Source organism: Pan paniscus, chromosome 16 (assembly GCF_029289425.2).
Source record: "Pan paniscus chromosome 16, NHGRI_mPanPan1-v2.0_pri, whole genome shotgun sequence".
Lineage (NCBI taxonomy): Eukaryota > Metazoa > Chordata > Mammalia > Primates > Hominidae > Pan > Pan paniscus.
In genome coordinates this window covers 47,803,086-47,820,892 of record NC_073265.2, presented here as the reverse complement: position 1 = coordinate 47,820,892, position 17,807 = coordinate 47,803,086, and the positions used below count along the sequence as shown (strand labels likewise).

The following is a 17,807-nucleotide window of genomic DNA, read 5'->3' as shown; positions in this document are numbered from 1 at the left end:
CGGGAGGCTGAGGTAGGAGAATTGCTTGAACCCAGGAGGCAGAGGTTGCAGTGAGCTGAGATTGCACCACTGCACTCCAGCCTGGTGACAGGGCAAGAGTCTGTCTCAAAAAAGAAAAAAAAAGAAAAGAGCTATAGGCGCAAGTCCTGGGAAGGGTCCCTAAACTCTTGGGTGGCACCACTGGAGAGAGGGACTTAGCCTGTCATCCCAGAAGCCTCTGGAGAGGTCTTACACTATTTGGGGGTTTGTCAAGGAAACTCTGTAACAAATGAACAGTCTTGTAAGTCAAACTGAGACAAAAAGAAAGTTCTTTCCAAAGTGGGGGAGGGGGTAAGATGTGGGAGGACTGGCCTTGGGTTAACCTCCTTATGAATAGTCAGGATACCTTCTAGAGTTCTCAAGGAACACTCATAGTAACCGATCAGTTTAATATGATATGTATTAATTGGAAGTCTACTGTGTGTTTAGCCCAGTGCTAAATGCAGTTAAAAGCATATAATGAGGCCGGGCGCGGTGGCTCACGCCTGTAATCCAAGCACTTTGGGAGGCTGAGGCGGGCGGATCACGAGGTCAACAGATAGAGACCATCCTGGCTAACACGGTGAAACCCCGTCTCTACTAAAAATACAAAAAATTAGCGGGGCGTGGTGGTGGTTGCCTGTAGTCTCAGCTACTGGGGAGGCTAAGGCAGGAGAATGGTGTGAACCCAGGAGGTGGAGCTTGCAGTGAGCTGAGATCGCGCCACTGCACTCCAGCCTGGGTGACAGAGAAAGACTCCGTCAAAAAAAAAAAAAAAAAAAAAAGAGCATATAATGGCAGTATGCACGATAATAACATTGGCTAATATCTATTTTGGTTTTTGCCAAGTGCTTTGCTTCTGTCATCTCACTTAACCCTCAAACAAATGATACGATTATTATCTCATTTTAGAGAAGAGGAAACTGAAGCATAGAGAAGTTAAGTGACTTTTCTCGGATCACACAGCTAGTAAGTCTTATATGGCTGGGGCGTCAGCTCACACAACCTGACTCCAGAACTTGAACTTTTACATGTTTATACCCAGGACCACTAGCTTTATATACTCTAAGGAAAAAGTTGAATTGTGGAAAGAGATTTCAGTTAAAAAATGTCCTAACATTTGTTTAAAAATACACTGAAAACACCTGAAATATTCAGTAATAGAGGGATGGCTATGAACTAATAACAGCAATTATGATAACTACTATTTAGCGTTTCACTATGTCCCAGACATTGAGCTAATAGTTTCATATAATTATCTCATTTCTCTTTACAACAACTTTATAAGATGCCTACTTTATCTTCCCTCCCACATCATTTTACAAAGGAAGAAGCTGAGGCTCAGAAAAAGTTAAGTAACTTGTCGTTGTCACGTGGCTAATAACTGATGAAGCTGCAATTAGAAGTTAGTCTGCTGATTCTCAGTTCATTGTCCCAAACATGTGATTTACTCTTATGAAGCCATTAAAAGCTATTTTTGGAATGATTTCAATGCTTATGAAAGAAGTGAAAAAGAAAACAAAAACAAAAAAACACAGGCTACGAAACTGTCTAGTATGAGACCAACTCTGCAAAACAGAATGCATAGAAGTAGGGGAATTCACAAAAACATTAACAGTGAATTTACAGTATTATTACAGAAATATTAACAGTAAATATTACAGAATTACAGAAATATTAACAGTAAATATTAACAGAACATTTTTATTCTTTATGTTCTTCTGCAAGTTTCACGTTTTCTGCAGTAAACATGTATTCTAATTGGAATCCTACTGGAAAAAGAAAGAGCTTTTACAAGTATTGAAAAGGAAAAAAAAGAGAACTAGAAGTTGCGGTCCTTTGTGGCCTCTGCCTTGTCTCACAGGCATCTGTGTCCATGTCTTATCTCCCCAAAGGCCATCTCAGAACCACACTACTGCTTGTATCTCCACAAGGGCACAGCACACACTAGGCCTCCAAGGAGTACTTCACAGGCTCTCTGAGTGACGAATGACATGCATATATAACTGCATTAAAGACACCAAGAATGATAAAATAGCTCCCGTCTGTTGAGATCCTACTATGTGTTAAGCTACATACTAAGTGTTTTACATACATCATTTTTCTCCTCATAACAGGCTAAATAATGATGCCCTGCTGGGTAGTGCCCATCTGCTCCCTCTACCCCTGCTGTCCTCATCCACTCTGGCCTCCACTGCTCAGCTCTGAGCTCCAGGATGGGATCCCTTAGGCTGCATCTGCCGGGCTCCCTTGTCGATTGGTTTCTGGTTGGGTGTGACCACTGGAGGGAGAGGCACTAGCAGGAGATCAGGGCGGAGAAGAGAGAGGCAGGGGCATTTTCTCTCTGCTCCCGCATGCTCTGGAGCCTGACTGTGCAGCCACTGCCCTCCCACGATTATCAGCAGCCCCTCCTCCATGGCTCTGGTTTTCCCACGGCTAGTCCCTTCCCTGGCTCCATCTGTCCTGCTGTTAGAGGCAGGGAGCAGCCTCAGTCCTTGTTGGTTTCCTTAACACTGCCCACCCTGTTGTAAGGAGTCCCACTTGCTTTCTTCAGCTGATCCAGGCCAGTGGAGTCCTGTTTTCTGCTGAGACCTAGACCGACACAGTGTTAATTATCCTGGTGAATATAAATAAGGAAGTGGAGGTTTGGAGACCTATAGTTATCCAGATAGTTCAGTGGAGCAGGATTCAAAGCCAGGTGTGTCTAATTCCAAAAGACTCTTTCTATATCGCCTGCTGTTTTCGTTCTGCAAGCTGAGTCTCTCCCTTGAAAGCAAATGGCCAACAGCCCCTGAAGAAAAGCTGTGGTTCAACACCTGCTTCCAATGAAGCCACCAAGACAAACTGCCTGCCAGCTCTGACCCCTTGACATCCATCCTGGGCTATCGCTGCCACAAAGGACGCCCTCCTGTCCCCTAAACGTCTGGCCCCTGAGCCGGGGAAAATGTTTCATGCCCTTGTCTTGGCGATACACTTTTTCTTCCCTTTTTCTGAAATTGTGAGTAGGAGGAGATTGATTTCTGCGTTTGAGATGCTATGGTTCCACGATTTTAGGAGAAGGTGCTTGTGTAAAACCCAGGAGTCAGCTTTAGAGGATGCAAAGGCCCCTTTAGCTTGCACATCCTATGAATGAGAATTGCCTATTTCTACAACATGTGTCCCTACAGCAGCATCTCTGCAGGAGGATGGAACCTGCCAAGGTGTGTGGGCTGTGAAGATCCAAGCCAGCATGCTTTCTGAGGCTCACCAGGGAACGGGCTGTGGACGGAACCTGCGCTGATGGCTGAGGCACCCTTGAGTTTGCAGGAGCACTCCTGAGAAACTCCATGTCTGCACGGGGAATCTTGCATGACTGCCCTTTTTTGGAGAAATCTTTAAATGAAATTAACTTTAAATATAAATGAGTCTTTCATGCTGAGAACTGGTTCCTGCTGAGAACTAGTTCCTCCTCCTCCTCCTTCTTCTTCCTCCGCCTCTTTTGTAGAGATGAGGTCTGTATGTTGCTCAGGCTAGTCTCAAAATCCTGGGCTCACACAATCCTCCTGCCTTGGCCTCCCAAAGTGTTAGGATTACAGGTGTGAGCCGCCACACCCAGTCCTAATTATTTACTCTTATTTGGATTTTTGTAAGTGTTTTTCTTCAAAAAAAAAAAAGGAAGAAAAGAAAAGACAATTTGCCTATCATTCTACCCTGCCACCCCCAGCACAATGATGCTATTACAAAGATTAAGGAAAAAAGTGTGAGTGATTTTGCCCACTTTACCTTATGACATGTTTAATAAGGACGTTAAAAAATGATTTGGGGAAAACGCTTTTAATCCTGTGACTACAAAGAGACCAGTACAACATACTCCCAAGTTCTGGCAGGAGAAATTATTTCAGGTCTTAAAGATGAAAGGCATGAAATAGTCCATTGACCTCGAATGCGATCAGGGAAACTCCATTTACAGCAGAAATCTGAGGCCTCCAGAGAGTCTCCTCACTAGGAAAAATCCTGGATTGTAACCCTGTGTGGACCCTGCTGGTGCCATTTAAAAAAGAAAAAACTTACATTTTCTTTTCACAAGATCAGGTTATTGAATTTATGAAAAGAGAATATATTTCTTTCTATTTTTTGCCTCCCAGAAACAATGATTCTGAATCATTAGGTGTTGGCTCTGGGAGATATTATGACTCTCTTTGCAAACATCAAAGAGGGCTTTTTTTTTTTCCCCCTCAGTGTATGGATTTCTCTCATGGAGATGGTAGAAATGAGACCTCTTGTGTTTTCTCCAAGCCCAGAGGGCTTGTTCCTATACCCGAAATGCCTCTAACTCAGAGGGAAGCTGAAGATCATAGGACTGAGGGGCCCAGGATGGTGTTGTCCAGGGTGTTGCTGCCCAAATAAGGCAGCCAGTGCCAGCAAGGCTGAATGAAAGTGAATTAACTCAGAGCAGGCGCGAGTGAAGAAGAAAAAGGGAAAGTGATTTTGTTAGCCTTTGTATGTAACACCTGTATGTGTCGGTATTTTCGTGGCCACATTTTGGTTTAACTGTACAGTCCCATTTAAGTGATGCCCTGATGTCACGAGACTGGATGCTTGCCCCTATCTTTTAAAAATTAAATTGAATTTTTTTGAAACAGGGTCTCACTCTGTCACCCAGGCTGGAGTGCAGTGGCACCATCATGTCTCACTGCAGCCTTGACCTTCTAGGCTCAAGCAACCCTCCTGCAGTCTTCCAAGTAGCTGGGACTACAGGCATGCACCACTCTACCTGGCTAATTTATAATTCTTTTGTAGAGATGGCGTCTTGCTTTGTTGCCCAAGCTGGTTTGGAACGCCTGGGCTCACGAGATCCTCCCACCTTGGCCTCCCAGAGTGTTGGGACTTCAGGTGTGAGCCACCGTGCCTGGCCAATGCCTGCCCCTTCTGTGGGGGTCTGTTGCTGCCTGCGAGCGGTGGAGATGGGGGAGTGTGTGTGTGCGGCCAGGACTGTGGTGCTGACTGGCGTCCTGTTGCCAGCTCTTTGTGCTGTGGGTGGAATAAGGGCCCTCAACGGATAGACAGAGCCCAGGGTTTGAGTCCTCTCTGATGCCTGCTACCTTGTGATCTTGAGACCACATAGCCTTTCTGGGGCTCGATTTCCTCATCTGTGAATGCAGATTAAGAACTTTCTTGTAGTGTCGCTGTAAAAATGTGATAAGATGGCGATGAAAAAATGCCTGCCTTCCAGAAGGTGTTAATCGGGTGTCATCTACTTCCTTCCTCCACACTGAACTGACCGGGGCAGGTTTTGAGACCCACCTGCAGGCCCCGTGCTAGTGGTTCATCCCCATGTCTATTCACACCTCTTCCTTGGTGCCCACATAGGTTTTGTCATTAGGTCAAGGTCACATAAGTGGTTGGCAGCAAGGCCAAGATTCTTGACACTCCTTATCCCAAGCCCAAGCCTGTGCTGTCTATGACAGCCCCTGCTTCTTCTGGAACTCTCCCTGAAGTCAGTGGAAACCTTCCAAAGAAGTAGCTGAGAAAAGCCAAAAACAGACCGACTGCCCGAGTCACAGCTTGGCTCGTCATCTCGCCGACCAGCAAGAAATGGTGCTCTCATGGCTGCGGCGAGCAACAGAAGCAAGTGCCCCTCACCCCCGACCCAGGGAGCCTGGAGTGCAGGGCCGGGGGTGAGGGTGCGGGGGAGGGGGAAGGGCAGCACGGGGAGGACAGGAGAAGAGTGGAGGAGATATGGAAGAGGGAGTGTGGAAGGAGGGCAGAGAGGAGGAGGCGGGACACGCAGCTGGAATGCCGCAGAAGGGAGAGGCACTCAGTCGAGGGCCTTGGTCCTACGCCGAGGCCAAGTGCAGTAAAAGGAGCAAAGGCTGGGATTCAATGCGATGCTTCCTGCTCACAAATTGTGTGACTTCGCCCTGACCGTGTCTCTGTGTGTGCGTGTGTCTCTCTCCGTCTGGGGGTTGCTGTGAGGATCAAATGGGAAATGAGCTAACGTGTACAACACATCCAGCCCAGTGCCCGGGCAGAGTGCCCCCCGAGGGCCCCTTCCCTCCTCTCCACCCGGTTACCTCATCTGACTGCTCTGAGGATGAAATGAGAGGAGGCACTGGCGAAACAGGATTTACTCCGTACAGATCCGTTTCCCTCCCCCTCCCTTAAAAACAGGCTCCCAAACTGGTAAAGGTTCCTTGTGAGAGAGTGAGAATGGAAGTGGGCGATAAATTGCCTCGTTTCACTCGGCGACTGTTTCCCAATTCTCTCTTGCTACTGCTGTACTCTCGCAGTGTTTACCCGAGTTCTGGTTTACGGTTGTAGAAAATAGATCCTTTGATGGTTTTGTCGAAATATCTTGGGAGCCAGAGGAATTCAGGCCAAGTTAGTCATCCTTTGTGAAACTACAATCAGGAGGCGATGTTTATCTTGCCCAACCAGACCCTGCACTAAAATACATTGTACAATTAGATGTTTTTGAAAAATGGGGATTGTGGTTTCTCTGTAGGCCGGGGTTGGGCAAGTCCGCTCTTTTAAGAGTGTAATATGTATTCATCAAAATGCTGGAGGTGGCTGGTGAAATAGGCTTTGGGGGCCCAAGTCAGTTATGATCACGGTTGTGATGGGCAGGGAGTGGTGTAGCTGTGGTGGCCTAGATTAAAATCTTCATCCCAGCATCACCAGTAGAACTCTCCGCAGCGATGGAAATGTTTTATTTCTGTGTTCTCTGATGCAGCAGCCACGTATTTGAGCACTTGAAAGGTGGCTTGTGTAACTGACAAACTGAATTTTTGGTTCCATTTAATTTAAAGTAACTTAGATTTGGATTTAAATAGCCACATATGGTTTGTGGCTACCACATTGGACAACATAACATTATATAGATAGCAGTATCCCATGAGCAGCTGCTTCAAACAGGCGAGTCTCGCATGAGTGCACTTTCCAGCCATGCCCAGGGTGGCTTGATGTGACCACAGAGACGTTACTTTCCACTAGCAAGTGAAACTGGGTTGAGCGGGTGAGGACTTTGCTCACTGGAGGGGCTGAAGGAGAACTGGGGAGAATTTGTGGGGGAGCAGAAAAGGAGAGGGTATGGGCTGGGCGCAGTAGCTCACACCTGTAATTCCAGCACTTTGGGAGGCCGAGGCGGGTGGATCACTTGAGGTAAGGAGTTCGAGACCAGCCTGGCCAACATGGCGAAACCCTGTCTCTACTAAAAATACAAAAATTAGCTGGGCGTGGTGGTGCATGCCGGTAATCCCAGCTACTTAGGAGGCTGAGGCAGGAGAATCACTTGAACCCTGGAGGTGGAGGTTGCAGTGAGCCAAGATCACGCCACTGCACTCCAGCCTGGGCGACAGAGTGAGACTTGGTCTCAAAAAAAAAAAAAAAAAAAAAAGTAAGAAAGAAAAGGAGAGGGTGTGGTACAAGCCACAGCTCAGCACTGGAACCTCCCTCCAGCCTGGGGCTTTCGGTTCCTGACCAGTTTCAGTCAGTCCTGCCCTTAACCTCCTCCTCACTAGATGTCCCAGGAGCAAGATAAGTAGTCGGTAATAAAGAGACACAAATGTGGTCTCCAAGGAACTCATCGTGGGTTAGTCTCCACCGAGCCCCCTGAGGGTAGGACTGTGTTTGAAGAATATACGGATGGATGAGTACGTTGGTTTTGGTAGCTGGTGGGTGAGATAATGATGCCCTAATGCAATTCTTTGGTCTTCCTTAATAAGAAAGGGATCCTTGTGAGTTCACATCAGCAGTGTATGGTGGTCGGGCACTGGGGCAGTTGGCAAATGGGAGAAGCTCAGCCTGGTTCATGCCTACTGCTCTTTTTTCCCCTTCTTCCTTCTCTTGATGCTTCCCTTCCCAATCTCCAAGTCCCCAGTAGATGTCCTAGGGCTGGGCCAAATCCTTCACTTCAGATGAAGTGCCCAGTTTAGCCCTGGAAGATGAAAAATGACCTCTTTTCTTCCCAGGTGATTTCAAGGAGAAAGCAATTCCCCCACCCTTCTCTTCCATACCCCTCTTATCCCCATAAACAGACCAGCGGCAGGTTTAGGAGGTAAAAATCACTCTGCTCATTCTTTGGAGGCCCCAGGTCTAAATGCCAGGTTTGCCAAGAGCTTTTTGTCTCTGGACAAATAATTTTCCCTGCCTAGGCCTTGGTTTCCCCATCTGAAAAACGGCAGGGTTGAACTGCTCCTCATGATGCGAACATTCCATGATTAAAATAGATCCAGTGAAATGTGATTATCTAAGAGGCTTAATCACTCCAGGCGGCATTGCCATTTAAAAGAGGAGCTGGTTCACCCAAATGAGTCTCTAATTGGCAGCCTGCAGCGGAGGAGCTCCCCGAAGCAGGAGGACTTCCAAATTCCCTCACCTGCGTGCTGCCATCTCCTCCAGCCCTAAGGGACAGCCAGTGGAGGGACCCTTTGGCCCGAAAGATCCTGCCCTCACACCAACTACTCTTCAGATGCTGTGCGCACCCACAAGAAATTTCTGTCATTCCTAGACCTGCTTGACTCAAGGGAGGGAAACCTGACTGGAGAGCAAAAGTTCCGATACACAGAGAAATCCTGTGCCTCAAAAATAAGCTGCCTGGGAGTTTGAACTCACGACTGAGAGTCAGGTGGCCCTGTTCCAGGTCTCCTTACAGCTGCACAGCTGTGGGCACCCCACACGAGTTTTGCTTTCCTCCTCTTTAGAATGGGATAATAACCAGCCCTGCCATCCTTGCCTGGCTGTTGGGAGAACCACAAGGAGCTGATGGCTGCATCGAATGTTTTGTGTAAAATGCTCCCTAAAAGCAAAGTGGTGGTGACGGCCTGTTTACATTCTCCAGATACAAATATCTGCATGGTAATAGTCAAACAGCACATCAGATTTCTTCTCCCAGCACTGGAGAGGCTGTGCGATGAAACAGTGAGATGCTAAAGCACTCCCGAGCTGTTTTAGGGATTAGGCAGAAATGTTAATGGCAACAGATGTCGGCTTGTTCCCTCCAGGAGGATTTAGGTTTCAGTGGAGTATTTCTCTGCTGGCCTCAGCCTAAGACGTGGTCACAGCCCTTTCTACAATCTTCCATTCAATCCAGAGAGCTGCTGGGCCCACTTTCTGCCCTGTGGTTAAAAATCTGGCTGGGAAACATTGGAAGCTGAATCTTGTCTTGGGAGTGCCTCAGGGTGAATATCATGTCTTATCAGATCAGCTGATTCAAATCTTAGAAGAAATGAAATGCAGTCTAGAATCCAGTTTTTTCATGGGGGCCGTGAACAGAGATGAAAGAACTGGGTTCTAGGCTGTGTTTGGAGATGCCTGAAGTCTCTGTACAGTGAGATCCGGGTAGCCCAGGTAAACTGCGTGTGGCCTTGCAGATCTAACATTCTAGGGGAGCATGAAAATGGACAGAGAGGCCAACCCAAGGATCGTTTCAGAAATGATCGAGGTTTCTCCTCCTAGCCCTTGGCAGCAAGGTGGCCACACTCTTGGGACAGGAGAAAGGCTGTGTCAACGTTGCTGTCTGGAGCCTGCACAGTTTCAGAAACACTGCAACAGCAGAGCTGAAGCACCTCCAGGAAAGAAGCCAAGGGGACTTCTGAGCCCTTTGGGCAGGGGACTGCATCCTGCCCTTCTGAAGGCTCCCCAGCTCCACACTCACCTTTGAAGGGGGACTGGGCTCGCGTTACGAGGAAGAGCCTCTTGCTCTTGCTCCGCGGCTCCTGGCGGACGTGGTAGCCCAGCGTGTTGCAGCGGCCCTTCTTGCAGCTCAGGCACAGGCCCTGGCTGAAGCTGTTCATGTCACCACACAGGTAGGCCATGCTCTGCGTGCCGGCGTGCAGCAAGGAGTCGATGAAAAGGTGCACCGATCGCTCGTGGGAGCATTTTATGGTCTGGGTGATGGCTGGAACACAGGGCAAGGAGGACGTTATCACCCCTTAACCCAAAGCAGCCTCAACTCAGGATCACCTTGGTTCTCAGCCCACAGGAGGTTAGCAGTAGCACACAGAACAGGCAAGGGTGGGCTTGTCAAGGCAGACCCCTTGACAACAGCAGGATGTGACAACTGACTGAAACTAAGGGAAGTAGACCCTCTGAGTCATGTAGTGTCAGGCAAAATCCCAGGCACTGCCGGGATCCTGAGAGCACTCCTTTATGCCAGCGTGTTACAGTAGGCATTTTAATAGGCACCCAAGTCACTAAGGAAAGATCAAATTCATTAAGAGAGCAGGTTAGTGTAATTTATTATAGAAATATTTCTATCTCAAATGAGATAATTTAGAATGCCCAGGTGCTGATGCCTGGAGGGTGGGTTTTCTGGAACAGGCTTGCGTGGGACTCCTCTTCTCTTAATATAACTAGATACACGAGACAATCCCGTGGCACTCTGATGGTCTGGAGAGCGCTGAGGCCTCTCAACAATGTCTACCTTGTGTCCCACAGCAGCCATTGCATCCCTTAGGTAACAGGCCTGTGAAACCAGCACAAGAATTGGATTTGGAAGGACATTGCCCAGTAACCAGATCTGGACAGGCCTCACCCCCAAAACAAGCTTATGAGGTTGATCTACTAAGGATTTGACCTTTTTTTTTTTTTTAACTCTCCAAATTTTAACCTAATCTGTGGTAAATAATTCTCAGGGGATGTTAAGGAACCACCACAAGATATGTGAAACACTTGCTGTAAAGGGACAGCACAGGTGACTTTGCCAAAAGCTATTTCTCCAGTTGTCTGGAGGCTAAATGCCAAGATTAGTCACCGCAGTCCTTGGACGCTAGCGGCTGCATTCCTTGGGCACCTACTAGGAGTCTGTGTATGCTGCGTGCCGTCCGCTCCTCCACTGCCTGCATCTTCACTGCAGCTCCTTGAGGCCGCTGTTTTCGACGAGAAAACTGAGCTTCCGAGACATCCACTAACTCCCCCAAGCTCATCCACCCAGGAGGTAGTGAAGGTGAATCTGCAGTTATCCAGTGAGCCCCTGTGCAGCTGTGGCTGGGAGAACTACCCCAGGAACCCTTTCAAACACAGGGGTGAAGACGACTGAGAAAAACCAGCCCAAGCTTGGGCAAGCTGAATACCTACATTTGGTTCCGTCGCTTTGAAGTTTAGCACAAAAGAGCAAATGGTAATGATTGGTCAGGAATGTGTTTACCAGGCAAATAAAGCCCATACACCATCCTGATGGTCTGTACTGAGCTTTGTTGGGGTGAAGTTTGGGATGAGGGCTGGATGGTCAGCTGGGAACTGCTGGTGGCTGGAGGGGAGGTGATGGGGTGGGGGAGGTGGGAGGGATGTAAGCAATGATAAGGGCAAGTTCCCAGAAGGCTCTCTCAGGCCTGGGCGGTGGAAGACTGGGAGTCCAGCCAAAATGAGATGGTGCGGAGTGTGAAGGTCATTCTGATATTGGAGAGGCGAGGATGGTGTCATCACAAGAGAGTGTGTTCTCAGCTGAGTGTTGGATGATCAGGGTGAGGTGGCTTGTGGGGGTGGAGGGCTCTACTTGGCTTGGAGTGATTGGCATGTCTTAATCAGGGTGATATTTTATAATAGCAAGAAATTTGGAATGCCCGTGGAATGTGCTGCTTCTGCTGACATTTTTGTTCTTTAATCCTGTGCATATTATCAATGTGCATGTTAATATTTCGGTTTTAGGACTTGAGAGAGAAGTGGGATCACAACCCAGATAACAGCACATTCCGTGTCTGCCCTGAGGTAAAGGGCATAACAAGGACATATTTGAAGCTGAATTTCCCATTGGGAGAGTCTGAGTAATTTCCTCAATTAAACTGATGGGGTGGGATGAAGAGTGAGACCTTCATCGAGAAGCCACAACCTATTAAGTGGATCCTCATGTGGTTCAGAATAGAGGTGGTCCCTGGAACGAGGGAACTTCCAGAGAAGGAAGAATAAACACAGGCATCCGGACTCAACTCTCAGAAGAGCTGGTACCCCGGGAGAGGGTTTGCCTGGGCACATGGGGCTGGGGTGAGAAGTGGGGGTTCCTGTTGGTGCCCTCTGTTCATCCTCAGGGCGTGGCCTTGGCCTGTTGCCAGGAGTGGCCCGCTGGGGGACAGGCACCCTTGCCCACTCCAGTATTCCTTCTCTCTGGGTAGGCTTGGTGACCATACACCCTGGGCCCCTGTCCTTGCTGAACTCTTCCCTGAGTCCCGTATGTTGGTAGATTCCACTGAATTCCAGAGGCCCCATTGAAATGTAGGCCGGTGCTCCTGGCCCATGACTTCATTCTCACCATTGAAGCCGTGCTGGGCAATATGTCTGTAGAGCTCTAGGAAGTGGCAGCCAGGCTGGAAGGAGCCCCCGTTGGGATAGAAGTCATAGTGTCCTATGGGCTGTTTGATGCCCACGCTCAGGCCCATGTGCTCCCGGGTAAAGGTATGAATGGCATCCACAAAATTGGCGTCATCTGGAGAAAGACGATTGCTGGGGGAACTTCCCTCAAACAAAGGTCCCGCGGCATCCAGCCCTAATTGGAAAGCAGGGGTAAGGGTTACGTGGGAGCAAGGAGAGGGGAAGAGAAATGTGCTTTTTAGCTTTTGGATATTATTATACATTAATGAACTAGCAGGAAGAAGAAACACCTAGGGCATAATCCTTCCCTAGAAAACCTCGCCGTAACCTTTTCTCAGTAAAACCACAGTAATTCATGGTGCTAACAATTACATACAGGCTGGGCATTAGCTAGCGGGGAAAGAGGTTTGCGGAAACTCTCCAGTGGTAGACACAAGGTTATGATGCCTGAGGCCAGGAGGCCTGGGCAGCATAGTGAAACCCCATCTCTAAAAAAAAAAAGAATACAAAAGTTATTTGGATGTGGTGGCCTGTGCCTGTAGTTTCAGCCACTCAGGAGGCTGTGGCAGGAGGGTTGCTTGAGCCCGGGAGTTTGAGGTAGCAGTGAATCATGATTGCACCACTGTGACCCAGTCTAGGCAACAGAGGGAGATCCTATCTCAAAAAGAAAAAAAAAGGAATAAGGTTATGAGGGAATGCTTGATTTACTTGAGCAAATCAATTTTGAGTACCTCTCAAGCTACTTTCAAGACCATCTGTTTGCATACAAAAAAAGCCAATATGCTCATTATAAGTAGTTCCAACCTACCTATCAAAGAATGAAATTTATTTGCCTGTATGTTGTCAATAATTTCCCTAAACAAGCTGATTTTTCTCCTAAGATGTCATTTCATTAGAACGTCCAGAACAGCCGCGGGACATTTCACTGTATGTGAAAATGTTGTGTGCAAGTAGGGGAGCTCAAAGCTCTGGGCCTCAAGTGACAGATGTCTGTGCATGAAGTAAGGTGGCAGCTCCTGGCTGACTGTGGTTGGGGAGTATTTATGTGCTCAAAGTTTTTTTCCCTGTCTTTCTTCCTCTGCCTTCTCTGGAGGACCCTCTGGTGTCCCACCCCAGCCCTGGTTTCCTTCCCTACTTGGGGGGCGAAGGAATTGAGAGTGAGCCATGAGATCACCTGTTCTCCAGCCCTACCCCCAGTGACAAATGAAAAATGTCCTTGGCCGGGCGCGGTGGCTCACGCCTGGTAATCCCAGCACTTTGGGAGGCTGAGTCTGGCAGATCACCTGAGGTCAGGAGTTCGAGACCAACCTGGGCAACATGACAAAACCCCGTTTCTACTAAAATTACAAAAATTAGCCGGGCGTGGTGGTGGACACCTGTAGTCCCAGCTACTTGGGAAGCTGAGGTAGGAGAATCACTTGAACCAGGGAGGTGGAGGCTGCAGTGAGCCAAGATCATGCCACTGCCCTGTAGCCTGGGCAACAGAATGAGACTCTGTCTCAAAAAAAAAAAAAAAAAAAAAAAGAGAAAAAGAAAAATGTCCTGATATGATTTCTGTTCCTTTCTTCATCAGGCTGATGACAAGATGGCAAGAGGGTGTTGAGCTTTCCTGCTGTCTCTGAGGTGGGTGGGCCCAGCTGATACGCCTAATGTGATCCACAGCACCAGTTGGATGGAGAGGGTTCTGGGCCTCGGGCCTGAGGCTGCCTCGCTGGGTGTGGACTCTGACCTCTGGCCCTGCTTCTTCAGTGGGAGGGCTGCTCATCCCCAGGCTATTGTGGGTTAAATCCATGGGGGCCACACCCCCGTCTGTGACCAGGCTTCCCCAGTGACCAGCAAGATGAACAAAAAAGCATGAGGAAATGAGCTGTCATAATCACAAATGTATTCTGTTTAAACGTCTGCCATTATCCCCATTCTTTCTCAAGTTAAAAGAAATTCTTTTATAAAGGAATGGTAATAGCAGATAGTAGTTGTTTGTAAAAATGTCTTCATGGCCGGCCATGGTGGCTCACGTCTGTAATCCCAGCACTTTGGGAGGCCGAGATGGTGGATCACCTGAGGTTGGGAGTTCGAGACCAGCCTGACCAATATGGTGAAACCCCGTATCTACTAAAAATACAAAAAAATTAGCTGGGTGTGGCTTAGCTACTCAGGAGGCTAAGGCAGGAGAATTGCTTGAACCCGGGAGGCAGAGGTTGCGGTGAGTTAAGATCATGCCATTGCACACCAGCCTGGGCAACAAGAGCGAAACTCCGTCTCAAAAAAAAAAAAAATGTCCTCACTTGATAAAATATAAATTCGCAACAACTTTGTTATTCATGTAAAATGCTCTTTGTTTTGGCCTGTGAAATATTGTTTGAGCCTGCTGGGTCTTGAAGGATGAGGAGGAGTTTGAGTGGCTTAGTGGTGGGCAAAGCAAACAGTGCATGCAAAGGCCCAGAGGCACAAGAGGCCATGGTGTGTTTGTGAAGTAGAGAAAAACCTTGTGTCGTTGAAGCCTAGAGCTATGGGAAGGGATCAGCAGGAGGAGAGGCTGGGGCGCTCTGGGGCTTCCACACCGAGAAAGGCCTTGCCTGTGCCTCCCGGGTTTTATACCTGTGGTATCAGTGGGCCTCAGACTTGGACTGGGGAACAATCTCACCAGCTGTGTGTTTTTGGATCCAATGCCTGGCAGTGTGAAGGGTGGGGTTGGTGTCACGGAAGCCTGAGAGGAAGGCCTTCCTCGCACATGTGCAGACCTTCCTGGATATCTTGGGCCATTTCTGAGTGTGTATGGAGTTTGGGGTGAAGTTTTTGATGCAGAGCTCCCTCCCTCAACCCAAATGGGTCCCAGACTAAAACATACACGTTTCACAAATGTGGAAATGGAGGCACTAACGTGGCTGATGAATTATAGCAAATTAAGGCTGTGATTCTTCACTCCTTAACTCGCCCAAATTGGACTTTGTAAATTATAGATTAAAAAATAAGACTCTTTCTTGCTAGAAAAGTCCATCTTTTAGTCCCATTTGGCACACCAACATGAGGCATTCGTTTGAGGGCAGGCAATAGGAATTGAGGCTATAATTTGCTCTGAATTCTCTGGAACAGCAATCCATGACATTGGTCATTTTTGAAAGAATGTTACAAGTCCTCTCATGAGCTCTGATCCCTCACAATAAGTGTTGGGGTGTTTTAATGATGAGCCTGTTGGAAAAGCAGGTCCTTGTTGGACGCCCCTATGGAGTGGAGATCAGTGTGTGAGTTATTAGGCATGATTACCTGTGATTCTCCCAATCTTGTGCGTTCCACCGATGGAACTGCCGGCAAATCCTGACACGTGTGCACCCAGGCTGTACCCAATTAGGTGAACATGGCTTCGAGAGAAGTGAACAGATTCCTGGAAGACAGCAGCGGGATGGGGGCAAGAGAAGAGCTGCCTGGATGAAAGCCTTTTGCGGTCCAGTGTGTTGTGGTGCCCACCCTGTTCTTCGTGCCTGCTCAGAAATGAGGTGCCTTATTCACACTCCAAACTGAAACTAGTCTCTCAACTGGCTGACTCTTCTGGGACTCAGGTACCTGTGACCTCGCCTGGTAGCTGCAGCCTCCTGCCTGCCTATCTTCCCCTGGACACTAATGCCCTACAGAAGTGATCCCACTCATTTGTGTGGGGGCTTGATAGCTTACAGGGTGTGTTTGTATCCCTTAGCATGTCTAAGGGGGTGAGCATCAGAGGAATAGTGGATGAGGAGAGGGGAGAAGGTGGTTCTGTGAAACAGGGGTTCAAGGGAGGCGTCTGAGAGAGCCCTGGGGTCTGGTGTCAGTCCTGTGCCTTCTCATTCCTGTGAGCTGAGCATTAGTGCTTCTCCTGCCTGGGCTGCTGTTGGAGATCAGCTTAATTCATTCACTCTCAGAGGAAGGGAAAGGAGGGAAGGGAGGTGAAGGAAGGATGGGGCAGGTCGGTACCTCCAGCCACCGGAGAAGAGCCGCGACCTCCTTGCCCACAAGGCGGGTGTTGCGGACGGCGATGGTGTAGTGGTCGTGGGCCAGGGTGATCCAGTCCACCAGCCCCACGTTCACTGGCTGGGCCGGCTGAGACTTCAGCGCGGCCACCATCTGCCAGATCCAGTTTTCTAGTATGCCGTCCACCTGAGGAGGGGACAGAGGGAGGGTCGCACTAGTTTCCTGTCTCCCCGCTCACCCTTCTTCCTTCTCCAGCTCTTGGATAATGCTGGATCCTTCCCCACAAGAGGAAGGGCTTGCTACGACGTTTCTCAGCCATGCACAGTTGACATTTTGGGGCAGAGAATTCCTTGTTGTGGGGGCTGTCCTGGGCATTGTACGATGTTTAGCAGCATTCCTGGCCTTCACTAACTAGATGCCAGCAACACCCACCCACTGCCCCAGGTTTTGAAAACCAAAAATGTCTCCAGATTTTTCCAAACGTTCCCCCCCGCCCCCTCCCGAGAACAATGATCTTAATGTTTTTCCTCTTAGGGACTTTCTAAACCTTAAAACAGTGGAGAAATATGTGTAAATTAGGTCCTGGAAGCTGACCTGTCCCTTAGGGCCATTTGTACGCCTCCTTCTGCGTGCAGCTGCCCCACCTCACCCCTAAACCCATAGCACTGGCTCTGCCCTGCAGACTGCGTTATGCTGGACTTAGCAGGATGGGCACTGTGAGCCTGACATAGTAGGAGGTAAAAAATGTTTACAGAGAATTGTTCTGTGTGTGTGCCTTGTTTGAGAACCAATTTGCAGGGCACTTCTGATGGATTTACAGAGCAAAGACACTTGTGCTGGGCCTTAAAGGATCAATAGGAGTCCAGTAAGACGAATATGGGTGGGGGCTGGGCGCGGTGGCTCATGCTTGTACTCCTAGCACTTTGGGAGGCCAAGGCAGGGGGATTGCTTGAGCCTAGGAGTTTGAGACCAGCCTGGGGAACATGGTGAAACCCCATCTCCACAAAAAATACAAAAGTTAGCCAGGTGTGATGGTGCATGCCTCTAGTCCCAGCTACTCCAGAGTCTGAGGTGGGAGGATGGCTTGAGCCTAGGAGGTCGAGTCTGCAGTGAGCTGAGATCACACTGCCCTCCAGCCTGGGCGATAGAGTGAGACCCTATCTCAACAAAACAAAACAAAGAAACAAAAAGAATACCGATGGGCAGGTGAATGTGGTAGTGGTGAGGTCTAAGGCATTCCAGGCAGAAGGAACAGTGCGTGCAGAGTCACAGAATCATGAAAGGGCAGCGTGGTATGTCAGGGGAGAGGAGGAAAGCTGGTGAGGTGAAGGCTAGACAATAGGAGGTGAAGGCTTGACAATAGCGGGTGAAGCTGGAGAGCTCCCTTGAGGGCCTGTCATGCCATTCCAGGGTAAGACGCATTCCTTTACTAGATATTTGCCAAGTGCCTTCTGTGTGCATGGAGCATCTTGGGTTCAAATCTAGGCTCTCCTAGTTTCTAGCTGAGTAACCTTGGGCAAGTTAACTTCTCTGCGCTTCAGTTTTCTCACCTGGAAAATGGG

The 17,807-nt window shown here is 48.6% G+C and overlaps 1 protein-coding gene across 2 annotated transcripts in view; it reads right to left on the bottom strand.

Annotated features, from left to right (window-relative positions):
• LIPC (lipase C, hepatic type) overlaps positions 1–17,807 on the bottom strand; it is a 160,676-nt gene that overhangs the window by 11,649 nt on the left and 131,220 nt on the right. For both annotated transcript variants that reach the window (XM_008953217.4, XM_057299878.2), the window contains 4 exons: positions 16,249–16,431; positions 15,565–15,682; positions 12,242–12,475; positions 9,653–9,895 (listed from right to left, as the gene is read on the bottom strand). In XM_008953217.4, coding sequence (XP_008951465.3) covers positions 9,653–9,895; positions 12,242–12,475; positions 15,565–15,682; positions 16,249–16,431 — 778 coding nt within the window. The remainder of the gene's footprint in view (positions 1–9,652; positions 9,896–12,241; positions 12,476–15,564; positions 15,683–16,248; positions 16,432–17,807) is intronic.